General features: G+C 37.8%; 1 protein-coding gene across 3 annotated transcripts in view; it reads left to right on the top strand.

Moving 5' to 3' along the window:
• Positions 1–15586, top strand: part of LOC106873345 (uncharacterized) — a 263949-nt gene that overhangs the window by 86476 nt on the left and 161887 nt on the right. For all 3 annotated transcript variants that reach the window (XM_052977316.2, XM_089343929.1, XM_014920673.3), the window contains exons 2-4: positions 6290–6334; positions 7235–7398; positions 13177–13428. In XM_052977316.2, the coding sequence (XP_052833276.2) occupies positions 7393–7398; positions 13177–13428 (258 nt within the window). In that variant the 5' untranslated portion in view covers positions 6290–6334; positions 7235–7392. The remainder of the gene's footprint in view (positions 1–6289; positions 6335–7234; positions 7399–13176; positions 13429–15586) is intronic.

Genomic DNA, 15586 nt, shown 5'->3' with positions numbered 1-15586 from the left:
TATATATATATATATATATATATATATACATATACATACAGGGTGTGATGGGTAAACTGTCACCATTTAATATTTTTCATTTCGTACATGCACATTGTTTGTTTTTGATTTTGTCTAGTAGGGTCAGTTGTGCACTGTCTGTGAGAAAAACAGCACCATGATGCAATTCACTCTGCCAGAAATTTGGAAACGACATGTTGTACTGCTTGGAATTCACTCCCGAATCTCCATTACGAACATTTCAGAGTGTTTGGATGTCAATCTGAGGAGTGATAAAAATCAAACATCCAGTCAATGTCATGGTGTTTGGAGTGATCACTAGTGATGGTGACGTTATGCCTCCATTCATCTTCCCACATGGCCTCAGACTCAATACAGTGGCTTACAACAAGTGCCTGGAGGAGTTGGTGTTGCCCTGGGTCAAGAGGACTCTGCACCCTGCCACACGAGCAAGAGAGGCCAGTTACGGCTGTCGGACAATTTCTGCAACCACATCACCCCTAACATCTCAAACACTGCAACCCTCTTGATTATTATGTGTGGGGCACAGTTGAGCAAGAGACCAACAAAACTCCTTGTAACACCAAAGATGACCTGAAGGCAAGGATTATGGCAGTTTAAACAAGGAGACCATTCAGAAGAGTTGCAGGAGATTCTGAAGCCAATGGCGATTTTATTGAATAGATTTACTCTTTATATTTCAAGATATTTTTATGTATTTTTGATAAATATATCATAGGCATAGGAGTGGCTGTGTGGTTAGTAGCTTGCTTACCAACCACATGGTTCCGGGTTCATTCCCACTGCATGGCACGTAGAGCAAGTGTCTTCTACTATAACCTCAGGCCAACCAAAGCCTTGTGAGTGGATTTGGTAGACGGAAACTGAAAGAAGCCCGTCGTATATACGTATGTGTGTGTGTGTATATATTTGTGTGTCTGTGTTTGTGTCCTCCCCCCACATCACTTGACAACCGACAGTGATGTGTTTATGTCCCTGTAACTTAGTGATTCAGCAAAAGAGACTGATAGAATAAGTACCAGGCTTCCAAAGAATAAGTCCTGGGGTCGATTTGCTCGACTAAAAGGCGGTGCTCCAGCATGGCCGCAGCCAAATGACTGAAACAAGTAAAAGAGAGTAAAGAGTATATCTGTTAAAATGAGATGTCAGTGTTATTTTCATTTTTTCATAATTTAGACAACAGTTTATTCACAACACCCTGTATATATATATATATATGTAATGTGTATATGTTTATGACATTTGGCAATTAGTTGTCAAAGAGAAGGTCATTGTTTGTTTGTTTCTACTGATAAATATTCACCTGAAGATTGTTAATAGCAAGGAAATATACTGCTTACATTTGAAAAATTGTTTATCTTACTTTGTTACTTCTATAAAGCATGAAAGTACATGTAATATTGTAGTATGAAATATTGTAAAATTGTAAAAATACAAAAATAACATGTGAAAATTGGACAAATTTGGTAATTTAATTGACTAATATAGTTATCAGTACACAAGGGGTAGGGTGGCTTTGTGGTAAAATGTCTTTTATCAATCATATGGCTCCAGGTTCAGTCCTACTTATGACACCTTGGCCAAGTGTCTTCTACTATAGTGTTGGGCAAAGCAAAGCCTTGTGAGTGGATTTGGTAAATAGAAACTGAAAGAAGCCCATCATATATGTGTGCGTGTGTGTGTACATGTGTGTGTGTGTGTGCATGTGTGTGCGCGCGTGCGTGTCTGTGCGCGCGTGCGTGTGTGTATGTCTCTTTGTGTCTGTGTGTGTTGGTGTTGGTGTTGGTGTGTTTATGTCCCGTAACTTAATGGTTCAGTGAAAGAGACTGATAGAATAAGATGAATACAAAGGTCGATTCATTCAACCCCAGCATGGCCATGGACTACTGACTGAAATAAGTATAAAGATAATTATGCAAACCCTGAATTCTCTGTGTGTGTATACATATGTATGCATATTTATGTGTGTGTGTATATATGTGTGTATGTGTGCATATATAAATATGTGTATATGTATATATAAATGATGACGATATTGATATGTTTTTATGCATGTATTTGTGTGTGCGTGTGCATGTGCATGCACATTTGTGTGTCTTTGTGGATGTTTGCAATCGATGGTGGCTTACACTTCAGACAGCTGAGCTATGGTTAGTAATGTTTGTTGACATTTCCTATCAACACATCATCCACTAACTCAGTACTTTCAGATTCCACCAGGATTAAAATTCTCTTCATTAAAAAGACAGGTAAAGAGTGGTAACTGAAAGAATGTTGGGCTGAAAGAACATCCTGCTTCAAGTACTTTGCTTTCTGACATTTTTTAGCTTGGGGAAGAAAAGAAAAAATACTAAATGAGTGATTAAGAAGCTTGCTTTGCAACCATTTGGCTTGTGAGTGAAATTGGACAGAAACTGTGAAAGCCCATTGCTCATACATATACATACACTCTTTTACTGTTCTTTTATTCATTTACTTGTTTCAGTCATTTGAGTGTGGCCATCCTGGAGCACTACCTTAAAGAGTTTTAGTTGAAGAAATCAAGCCCAAGACTTATTCTTTGTAAGCCTAGTACTCATTCTATCAGTCTCTTTTGCTGAATCACTAAGTTACGGGGACACAAACACCAACATCGGTTGTCAAGCAATAGTGGTGGGGGGGATAAACACAGACACAAAGACACACACACATAAATACACACACACACACACACACACACACACACACACACACACACACACACACATACAGTGGGCTACTTTCAGGTTCTGTCTTCCAAGTCTACTCACAAGGCTTTGGTCAACGTGAGACTATAGCAAAAGACACTTACCTAAGGTGCCACACAATGGACCTGAACCTGGAACCATGTAATTGGGAAGCAAGCTTCTTATGTCACAGCCACTCTCTTTGATGTCTCCCACTGATATGGCTAAAGAGCTAGAAATGTGTCTGGAAATCCAACAGGGGCAGCACAGCACAAATCAGATATATTATATACATGTTTTTACCATAAGAAATAATTATTTCTCCACAGTAACTGCAGTGAATTTACCTTTAGAAATTGAAATATGTCACAAACATATTTACCCAAAGACTAAGTCTGTTGGGTAAAGAGTGGCTATAAGAGAAATCCAGGTGAGCTGACATAGAGATAATGAAGCAAATAAACAAATAAAACTACTTGGGCTGTAGTAATCATGTAGTGCATAGAAATGATGGTGTGGTGTATGCAGGCTGAAGACTATTGCATGTACATGAGTTCTGTCAAATGCAAACTTTCTTTTCAGGTACATGACGGTGCTGTCCCCCATTCCCAGGGTCTCATAGGCCCACACCTCCCACACCCTCAGGATTAGCACAATCAATGTGGGCACATTGAAAGGTAGGTCTGGTGAGATTGTTGAGATACTTGAACAGAGACATGTAGATTTGTGCTGCATCCAAGAAGTAAGATGGAGAGGGGGTTCCTCACAGGCAAAGAACATAAGTATAAGATATTCTGGACAGGGAACACTGACGGGGTTGGGGGCGTGGGTATACTTCTTGCAGAGAAATGGGTTGATAAGGTAATCGAGGTAGTCAGAGTATGTGACAGAATGCTTAAGATTATTAGATTAGTGCTTCATCATAGGTTAGCAACCATTATCTTGGCCTATGCCCTTCAGCTGGGGCTGCCTGATGTACAGAAAGACCGATTTTATGATACCCTCTTACAGACTATCTCGTCGACGAATGACAGGGACCTTCTCTTTGTGGCTGGTGACTTCAATGGGCATGTTGGACAACATGCAGGGGGCTTCCATGGCGTACATGGAGGCTATGGTTTTGGTTCCCACAATGAGGAGGGAACCAAGCTACTGGAGTTCTGCAATGCAAATGACCTTGTGGTTTGCAATACTAACTTCAGGAAACCTGCCTGTCACCTATTCACCTACCGATCTGATAGACACACTAGTCAAATTGACTACATCCTCGCCAGCAAATGGGAAAGATGGCTACTTATAAATGCCAAAACCTTCCCAGGTGAAGAATTGACCCCACAACATAGATTAGTAGTTAGCGACATCAGGATCAGGGCTAAATAGATGCCCAGAAGATGACCAGCAAGGAGGGGAAGGGTCTGGAAGCTTAAGGATCCTATGAATGGATAGAAATTTAGAGATGTATTACTCAAAGCTTTTGGCGAAATAGAGGGGGATATAGCATCACATTATGTGGAAGACAACTGGAGGTTTCTACGGGACAACCTGTTGAGGGCCACTGACCAGATCTGTGGATGGTGCAAAGTCCCCTCTCGACCCAAGGTAACATGGTGGTGGAACAATGTAGTTGACAGATTCATTAGGGAAAAGAAACAGGACTGGAAGAATGGTGGTAGCAGGGAATTGTATCAGACTACCAGAAGGGAAGCTAGGAGACAGGTTTATTTAGCCAGAGGGGAAACGGATAAGAAAAAAATTGCCAATGTTCTGCATCATGAGGACCAAAGACTTGAGGTGTTTTTTGTTGCAAGACAGTGCATGAGAGAGAATCATGATATCATAGGAGAGAAATGTGTCCACATGGATGATGGCTCACTTGCATTTAACAAGGCTGCAAGGAGAGAGAATTGGAGACACCACTATGAAAGGTTGCTAAATGAAGAGAATGAATGGGAAGGAGAGAGTCTACCAAATGTTGACCCAACAGAGGGACCAGCTATCCAAATTGACAGTACCTTGGTAGATAAAGCAATTAAGAGTATGAAGACAGGAAAAGCTGCCAGTCCATCAGGAATCACTACAGAGATGCTTAAAATATCTGGCAGTGTTGGTAGACCCAGGAAGACCTATGGTGAGGTGGTGAAGCATGACCTTCAAACATTGGGCTCTCACTGAGGCAATGACAAGTGACAGAGACCTTTGGAGATATGCTGTGCTTGAGAAGACCCAACAAGCCAAGTGCGACCATAACTGTGGCCTATGCCAGTGCTGTATAACCAGCCCATTTAAGAGTACCCTTCGATCATTGGACAATAAACTACGCTTGCAAAGACCTGTTGAGGCAAGTGAAATCATTGTTGTGGCCGATGACATTACCACCTGATTGGCACTCATGCCAGTGGAACGTTAAAAGCACCATTTGTGTGTGATCACTGCCAGGGCCGCTGACTGGCTCCTGTGACTGTGGCACATACAAAGCACCATTTGAGCATGATCATTGCCAGTACTGCCAGACTGGCTCCTGTGTAGGTAGCATGTAAAAAGCACCATTTAAGCATGATCGATGTCAGTACCACCTGACTGGCCCTTGTGCCAGTGGTATGTAAAAGCACCCACTACACTCTCAGAGTGGTTGGCATTAGGAAAGGCATCCAGCTGTAGAATCTTTGCCAGATCAGATTAAAGTCTGGTGCAGCCTTCTGTCTTTCCAGCCTTCAGTGCATGGAAAGCGGATGTTAAACGATGATGATGATGATATACATGTAAATAGAGAGAGGTCTATGTTTTCTCTCTATTTATATATGTATATTTTATATATCTAGCCTGAGTGGTTTTATTTGTTTATTTGCATTTTATTATCTCTCTCTCTCTCTCTCTCTCTCTCTCTCTCTCTCTCTCTCTCTCTCTCCCTCTCTCTCTCTCTCTCTCTCTCTCTCTCTCTCTCTCTACCACCATCATTTGATGACCATTTACAGTTTGTTTATATCCCCATAACTTAGTGGTTCAACCAAAAAAACCAACAGAATAAGTAGCAGAATTAAACATAAGTAATGATGTTGATTTGTTTTACCAAGCCCTTGAAGGTGGTGCCCCAGCATGGCCACAATGCAATAACTGAAATATGCAAAAATTATAATTTATTGTATCTTCCCTAAAGATAGTGGATGAATGCCCTTTAGAAGTACAAACAGAAACACCATGAGTGAAGGCTTATATAGAACTGAATTTGATGAAACATATGAAATACCAACAGCAAACAAAAGAAATAGGATGTCCAAAACAGGGGAATCGGTGCCTGAGCTCCTCAGGTCTTTGATTACCCTTACTATCAACGAGAGCAGGTGCCACTCCTAGCTTCATATTCCCCATCAAACAAACACATTCTGACAGATTGTAGGCTTATTTTGTTGGGGACATATTTATCACACTTGTTTGCCTTTCTGCAAATTTGCCAGGTAAGGTGAGGAATGTGGCCCTCTCTTTTCACCCTCACATTCCCCTACTACTACTACTTCCACCACCACCACCACCATTACTACAACTACAACTTCTTTTCTATATTCCAGGAACATTGTTCAGTTTTGGAAACTCTGGTGCACAGAAATGCTCAGGTATGTATACGATTGTAGATATACTTGGTATGTAGATGCGACAGTATGTTTATATATATATATAGATACACACACACACACACACTTAGGTATGTATGTATGCATATGTATGATACTATATGTGTCCATAAAGTTATATATTCAACCACGACCAGCATGGAAAATAGACATTAAGTGATGATATATATATATATATATATATATATATATATATATATACACACACACAATATTAATAATGAAAGGGTAAAATTAATTAATTAATTAATCAATTAATTAATTAATAATTAATAATTTTACCTAGTAGATCGGTACGTTAAAATGACCTTTTTAGGTAAAATTATACAAATATTCTATAATTATAAGCATCATTATAATTAGCTGACCCCTAATTATAATTATGTTTATAATTATAGAATATTTGTGTGTGTGTGTGTATATATATATATATATCATATCATATTTGTAAAAGAATATATATATAGGCACAGGAGTGGCTGTGTGGTAAGTCGATTGCTTACCAACCACATGGTTCCAGCCTTTTGAATGGATTTGGTAGAAGGAAACTGAAAGAAGCCCATTGTATATATGTATGTATGTGTGTGTATATGTTTGTGTGCCTGTGTTTGTCCCGCAAGCATCGCTTGACAACCGATGGTGGTGTGTTTACGTCCCCATAACTTAGCGGTTCAGCAAAAGAGACCGATAGAACTAGGCTTCCAAAGAATAAGTCCTGGGGTCGATTTGCTCGACTAAAAGGCAGTGCTCCAGAATGGCTGCTGTCAAATGACTGAAACAAGTAAAGAGTAAAACTGAGAGTACATATATATATATATATATATATATATATATATATATATATATATATATTGATGACATATAACTTTGTTTCTTGTACAGTATTCACAGACAAGTTTGGATATGTACCTGGGGAATCATTAAACTACAACTACAAAATAGAAACAACAACCAAAGTGAATGGCTATTCCAAGGATGATGTGAAAATATTTTTTGAGTCAAAGGTCACTATAACAGCATTGTCAAAATGTGAATTTGTGATGTCTGTAAGTATATTTCATATTTCTGTCATATATTTGTGTGTGTATGTGTGTACACACATATAGATATATAGCTGAAGGGTTATTTGATTAATTTTAATCCTTCTGCTATTTAATGCTTTCTTGGGGCCTGCAATTGCCTATATTACTGATTCTGTTCTCATTTTTAAATTGTTACACTAGATAATAATAGAGTCAATGATATCTTTGCAAATATTTTCTCCTGAATTATTTGCTCCGTATTGATATATATATATATACACACACACACACACACATATATATATGTAAAAGGTTGAAAACGAACACACAAGTAGATATATATATGGAAAAAAGACAAAGTAGAAAATGCTAAAATACTTTTATAAAGAACATTACAGAACCGGTTTCGATCCTTGAGATCTTTTCAACAGTAATTATGAATAATAAATTTTTGAAAAATTATTGAAAAATTAAATTTTAGTATATTTAAAAGAAAAGTCTTTTTAAAGACATATTTGTATAGCATTCAAATAACAGGAGCATTTTTCTTGTTTCTGCCTGTCTCTGTTTCACTTGTTAACTCTTGTGGGTTCGAAGAAGGAGTGCTATGATAGTAGCAGAGTGTTAATTGGTTGGGTGTCCTGACATTGACCTGTTGATGGTCGTAGTGATCTGTATTGTTTATAATGTTTGCGTAGGTGTTTTTCTAAACAGCAGTAGTAGTAATAAAGTAAGGGAGGAGGTGGTGGAAAGGAAGAAGAAGATGAGGGATGGGGAAAAGAAGAGAAATAGTAATAATAAAATGCAGGATAGTGTGATAGTAACTAGTCGAGTGAGTAGTGATTGGGGTTGTTTTTTATATTTTTTAATTTTTTTATAATTCCTTGAGTATCTATTTGGAGTTTATCATTTTTAATATTTGTGTGTGTTTTATTCTAAGGTCGTAGTGGATATGTCATTCGTTGTAGATGCATTCAGAAGGGGTTTGTATTTTGTGATGAAGAGAGATTTTTTACTTATTCTTTGGCTGTAGGTTGTATCGTCTCTGAATTGGTAGGGGGAAAAATTCTGAAACTTGGATTTTTATTATAGGCACAAATATCGATGTGTTGGCTGAATGCTATTTTTATGTTTTGGGGAATTTTGATTTGGGATTTGTGCAGAGCCATCCGTTGACGCAGGCTGTTTTTTGTTTGGCCTATGTACTGCTCTTGGCACCCAGAGCAGGTCAATGTGTATATCAGGTTCTCCGAAGTACATGTGAAGTTACTTTTCACTTTGAAATTATGTCCCTGTTTGAAGGAGAACTCTGATCCCTCAATTAGATTGATGCATATTCCGCAGTTGGGTCTACCGCATTTTTTTACTGACGGCTTCAGTGTTTTTGTTGAGGGTATTCGAGCTTGTGTTAGGAGACTTTTCATAGATTTGGGCTGTCCCATTCTTTTTATAATGGTGTGTGTTTGGAGGGTTAAGTTCATTCTGTGGTCCTTTTTTAGCAATAGAGAGCAGTCTCCATATTTCATTCCATACCAGCTACTTCTGATGAGCACAGGGTTACATAATCAGATTGTTACCTAACACTCTAGTGAATCCCTAGCATGAAACCAATTAGTAAGATTGGCTATAATGGATATATAACACTGTGCACTTTGGATAATATATATATATATATATATATATATATATATATATATATATATATACATACATACACACACACACACACTCACACACTCATATATAATAAGTATATATATGTATATATATCATCATCAATATGCATATATATACATACACACACACATATATATATATAAGTGTACATTCGTATATCTTTAATATATAAGATGGACAATGTGTGCGTGTGTTTATGTGACAGGCCATTTACATGATCCCACTTAAAATCAATATTTTTTATCTGATTTCGTTCACGCTTGGCACATACATCACTTATATTCCACCAACCTCCTTCGACAACCTTTGCACAGTGGACAGTCACTTATGCAGCACTTTCAAAGATGCCTGCTCCGAATGGGGACTTTTGGATACAGATGATCAGTATGATAATGCACTCAAAGAGGCTTCTCTGTGTCATTCTCTGCACAAGCTCCAACACCTTTTTGTAATAATGTTGGTTTTCTGCAATCTGGCAGACACATTCACTTTGGAATAAATAAGAAAACTCATTGTACCATGACATTTTGCAACAGACTCATCAAATCACAGGTAGCATTGACACTCTCACCACCCCTGCCATTTACAACAGAGGGCTTCTTCTCTTGGAAGACTTGGTTTGGGCAATTGGAGGTCAATGATTGGACGCTTATTCTCTCAACACTCCAGAAAGAAATGAAGACACCTGTCCCAATTGCCTCATTCTCAGAGAAACATCCTACAACATCCACAAACTCAAACGGTACACTGTTGACAACAAACTCTTTCTGAATTCTGATCAAGCTGATGTACACAATTTTGTCCTCAGAAACATCTGCACACACACTGACAGAATCATCTTCTTAGACGCACCCAGTGGAACTGGAAAAACATCCCCCTGAATCTTCTTGCGAAGTTGCAGCATAATGATGACCTTGCTATTGCTGTTGCTTTCTCAGGAATAGCCTTGACTCTTCTTGACAGCAGAGGAACAGCACACTCTACCTTAAAATTGCCTTTCAATGTAACACATCTAGAAAACCCAACATGCCACATAATGCATTCCTTGGAGGAAGCGACAATTTTGAAAAAATTCATGAAGCAACTACATCTCATAAATGTTCCCTACAAGCACCTGATACCACAATCAGAGACTTTAGATCAAACAACAACATGCTTCTTGCAGGAGATTTTCAACACACTCTGCCTATTATACCCAAAGGAACACCAGCTGATGAACCTAATGCCTGCCTTATAAAATCCCTCCTCCGAAACAACTCATCATCAACATGAGATCACTCCTACAGACTGATGACAATGGATACATTGACACTACACCATTGGCCACACTGTCTCCAGCCCTGATGACTTATGTTCTACCGTTTACCCAAATCTTACAACAGAATACATAGAACCAGATTGGCTTCACATCAGGGTGGTTCTTGCACCTACAAATGCAGCTGTCAACACTCTCACCTACAACGTATTCAGTCAGATACCTTCTCAAGAATGTTGTTACAGATCAGTTGACACTGTTACTGACCCCGATCAGTTTACACACTTTCCAACAGAATTTCTCAACTTCCAACATCCTCCAGGACTCCCTTACCATGAACTTCACTTAAAAGTTGGCTGCCCTGCCATCCTCCTACGCAATCTAAACGTACCCACACCATACAATGGAACTCATCTTGTGGTCAAACAAATGATAAACCACATCATTAAAGCCCAAATTGTCACGGGACAGCACAAAAATGATACCATTTTCATTTCGAAAATTCCACTAACCCCAACAGACTACTCCTACCCTATGCAGAGACTGTAGTGCCCTCTAAAACTCAGCTTCGCCATGACAGTTGACAAAGCACAAGGTTAGTTACTGAAAGTTGTTGGATTAGACCTTCAAAAATTGTTCTTCACATGGACAGTTCTATGTTGGTTGTTCCAGAGTTGGCCATTCAGATAACTTATTCATCTGTGCGCCTGAAGGAAAAACAAAAAATATCTACAACGCAGCCCTACAGTAGATATTCCTCTTTTGCATTCTTCACATCTTCACCAAACTGTAGCCATTCGCAATCAGACTTCCTGCAAGCATTTCATTGATACTTTGCTTCATTTCCCTGATTCCTGTTAATAGTAAATTACCTTCAATGGCCCTTCTTACTTCACGCACGCTGTTCGCTCAAAAGCATGCTCTGACATTTATTTTTGTACATGCCCTTTTTCTATTTGTGGGTTTGCTATAGAGGTTTGCTTTTCTTTATCATACATGACTTTCATTGAAAAAAAAGCTTCAATGAAGTTGTGTCAGACATTACAAGAAAACTAAGTCCATGATACAAAATGCTTCAAGTAAGATATAGGATCTCTAATGCTTACTGAAATTGCAATCTCATTTCATGGACTTTCATTTATTACTAACTGCCAAATTTGTGTTCAAAAAAGTTTATTCATTACCTAAGTTTTTTAATGCCATATCATAAACTGCTAATGAAAATGGTAATTATACATATTACGCTTATCAACTTGAAACGACTTCTAACTGCAGGCTAATTCAACTTAAACCATCAAAAGTAGTGCACCATTATAATAAATTACACCATCCAAAGGACGGGTGAATTTGCTAGTATATATATGTACACATATATATATATATATATATATATATATATATATATATATATATACATATACAAATATATGTAAACATACATTCATATACCCACACACACATACACACACATATATATATACTAGTAGGATCCATGGAAATTCCATGGAATGGAAAAAATTAAGAGGATCTTAATAAAGAAAGGATGATTTGCATTTTTATAGCATTCATAGTTTAGCTTCCTTTAAATATTCTTGATGTTCATCTACATTCATGTCCTCGTGTCTCTGTCTGCGTTGTCTTTTTCCTCTTTTCATTATATTTTCTCACTGTTCCTCTCTGATGTGTGCTCTGTATCTGCACATCCTTTCTCAGTTAGCTTGCAAATGTGTTTCTTGTGCATCCAGAGTTGAGGCTAAATCAACACTTATAAACAAATATCAATTTTGTAAAACAAGAAAATGATAAATAATTGCACTTATGCATATGTGGTGGTTGCTATAAATAACATTAGTTAAAAAAATATATATACTTTTCTATATCAACACACTACCACCACCACTGGTATCTGCCACCCTCTCTCCCTCTCTCAATATAACTGCCTCACCTGTTCATCTCTCCCTATCTACCTTTCCCTTCAGCTAACTTTTTAACCATGTTATAAGTATTCCTTCCCCACCCTACGGCATGTCATTAACACTTTTCTTTCCCTCTTCTTCTCTTATCGTTTTCACTCATTATTTGCCTCTACTTTTAGCTGACCACATGGCCTATGTGTATTAATATTAATAACCTTTCTCTCCTTCTTCCTCTCTTCTTTCTTCACTCTTACTCCTCCCACTCTTACTCCACCTCCCTAACTAACTAATGTATAAATGAGTGAACAAGCAGATTATTATTATATGTTTGAATGTTTAGTTTATAAATTTTTATGCACCATGTGCTCTGTTTTTGGCGTAAAACAAAACCAGTTGCACAGTCAAAGTTTAACGTGACAATCATGGATTATTACCCGGTAGGCCACACTGATGAGGCTCAGGGTTTAAATACCCAAAAGCTGAAACCTGGTTTGTGGATATCCCTAATTGCATAATATTTTTATTTGTGCTGTTAAATGTTTTAATTCTTTCTGTTTTCCTCACATACTGTTTTTCTCTGTTATCTTGGTGCACTACGGTGGATTAATTTAAGACTTTAGCTCTTATTTCTAGCAGGTAAATGCTTGTTAAGCATCATTACGCTTTGTGCAAATTTATAATTAATAGCTATTTAAAGCTATTATAACTGCGATCCACCTATGTCACTGCTGGTGATATCATCAAATTTAAAATTTATCCACAGACAATATGAACAGTAGTAACATCTGATTTCAAATCTCAGTGTTTGAATGTTTAGTTTATATATATGTATATTTGAATGTCTCTCTCTATATATGTGTATGTGTCAAGAGAAAAATAGACTGATGCATGCATACAAAGATGCATCTATATGATATCAAAAATATTGATAATAATATCTAACTCTTCTTCCAGATGTCAGAGATAGCTCTAAACTATAAAGAAAATCTATTAGAAGAAGTGAACATTGATGAAACACTTTTCCAGCAAGCTGTGCACTTCTCTTTCCACAATGGAGAAATCAAGACATTATGGGAACCAGATCCAGACCCTAAATCTCACTCTAATCCCTTGGACATGGAACAGGTGATGAACATCAAGAAAGGAGTGCTGTCCCTGTTTCAAAATTCCTTGGACTCCTTTCATCGGTCTAAGAGTTTAATTGAGGTTTGTAGATATTACTGTTTTATCATTCGCTGATAGTATTACAGAGTATGGAAACTGATTATCTTACCCTGCCATAAACTTCATTTCTATTTTTACTCAAAACATTTTATTACTTTCATAATTTCCATCCTAGATATATGTGTGTGTGTGTGTGCATTTATATATATATATATATATATATATATAGTTTTAGGGAAAAGAACCAAGGTTCATGAACTCATCGATGAAAATCCACTGTCACATATAGAAAAATTAATAAGTAAAAGCACAATAAATAAGTATAATATAATACAAAGTAAATATCATATGATAATGATAATAAAATGACTACACGTGTTTCATAACCAATTTTCAAATAGAAAGAATATTCAAATCAATTAAAACTATTGAAAATCAATTTTATTCAAAAATATAACTAATTTTATGCCAAAATACAACAATAATAATAAAAGAATGTATATATCAACCAACAATAAATAACAAATGAATGTATATAAAATACTTATTATACTAAGATAGAAAAATATTATTAAAAATATCAAAATTATAAACATTCCATGATCAACCCTACGTCCATTATAATACAAGCTAACATGAATATTACATGCAAAAACCAACTTTAACAAATTTTTCATTTAAAATACAATTTGTATTTTAAACAAAATAGTTGAGCTCTGTTATGGAAATCTCCTGCCTCCAAGATACTAATGTGTTCCAAAAAGTACGAGAGAAAGAAAATGTCTTTGGACCATTGATAAGGAATTTGCAAATCCAGTACCCAAGATACACTTTCAGTGTCATACCTGTTATTATTAGAACAATAGCCACTGTAAACAAACAGGAAACAACTTCTATCTCATTCCAGGGAGAAAAACTAGAGGTAGTTGATAGCTTCCGCTATCTGGGTGACCAAATTAGTAGTGGGGGTGGGTGCGCTGAAAGTGTAACTGCTAGAATAAGAATAGCCTGGGCCAAGTTTAGAGAGCCCTTACCTCTGCTGGCGACAAAGGGACTCTCACTCAGAGTAAAAGGCAGACTGTATGACACATGTGTACGAACAGCCATGCTACATGGCAGTGAAACATGGGCTGTGACTGCTGAGGACATGCATAAGCTCGCAAGGAATGAAGCCAGTATGCTCCGCTGGATGTGTAATGTAAATGTGCATACCCGTCAGAGTGTAAGTATCTTGAGAGAAAAGCTGAACATAAGAAGCATCAGTAGTGGTGTGCAAGAGAGACGATTGCGCTGGTTTGGACATGTGGTGAGAATGAATGAGGATAGCTGCGTGAAAAAGTGCCACTCCCTAACAGTTGAGGGAACTCGTGGAAGAGGTAGGCCCAGGAAGACCTGGGCTGAGGTGGTGAGGCAAGACCTTCGAACATTGGGCCTCACCGAGGCGATGACTACTGACCGAGACCTTTGGAAATGTGCTGTGCGTGAGAAGACCCGGCAAGCCAAGTGAGATCGTTGCCAGGGCCCCTAGACTGGCTCTTGTGCGGGTGGCACATAAGATGTACCATCCTGAGTGTGACCGTTGCCAGTACCGCCTGACTGGCCTTGTAGGGTTTTCGAGCGAGATCGTTGCCAGTGCCCCTGGACTGGTTCTTGTGCAGGTGGCACATAAAAGACACCATTTCGAGCGTGGCCGTTTTCGTGCGGGTGACACGTAAAAGCACCCACTACACTCTCTGAGTGGTTGGCGTTAGGAAGGGCATCCAGCTGTAGAAACTCTGCCAAATTAGATTGGAGCCTGGTGTTGCCATCCGGTTTCACCAGTCCTCAGTCAAATCGTCCAACCCATGCTAGCATGGAAAGCGGACGTTAAACGATGATGATGATGAGAGCAAAGTATGGTTGAACTTAAGTTATGGGGAGAGAACATTGATCCTTCATTTATACACTACAAATGATCATAATATCTTAGACAATAAAAATCCATAAAACCTTCTTAAGAATGATGAACAAAACAAGATGCTTTCTTTCATTACCTTGCTACTAAGCAGGTGGCTGGTCAAAATTAACTCTAAATTAAAAAGCAAAACAGAAAACATGGATACATACATCTGTATATGCTTCAGCATAGTTTCTGTCTGCAATTTCCATTCATAAAATAATAATTGGTCCAAGGTTATTATAGAAGACATTTGTCAGAGAT

The sequence above is a fragment of the Octopus bimaculoides genome, chromosome 28 (assembly GCF_046866305.1).
Source record: "Octopus bimaculoides isolate indiv1 chromosome 28, ASM4686630v1, whole genome shotgun sequence".
NCBI classification, from domain to species: domain Eukaryota; kingdom Metazoa; phylum Mollusca; class Cephalopoda; order Octopoda; family Octopodidae; genus Octopus; species Octopus bimaculoides.
Note: the sequence above shows the minus strand (reverse complement) of the source record. Positions and strands in the feature narration are given on the sequence as shown.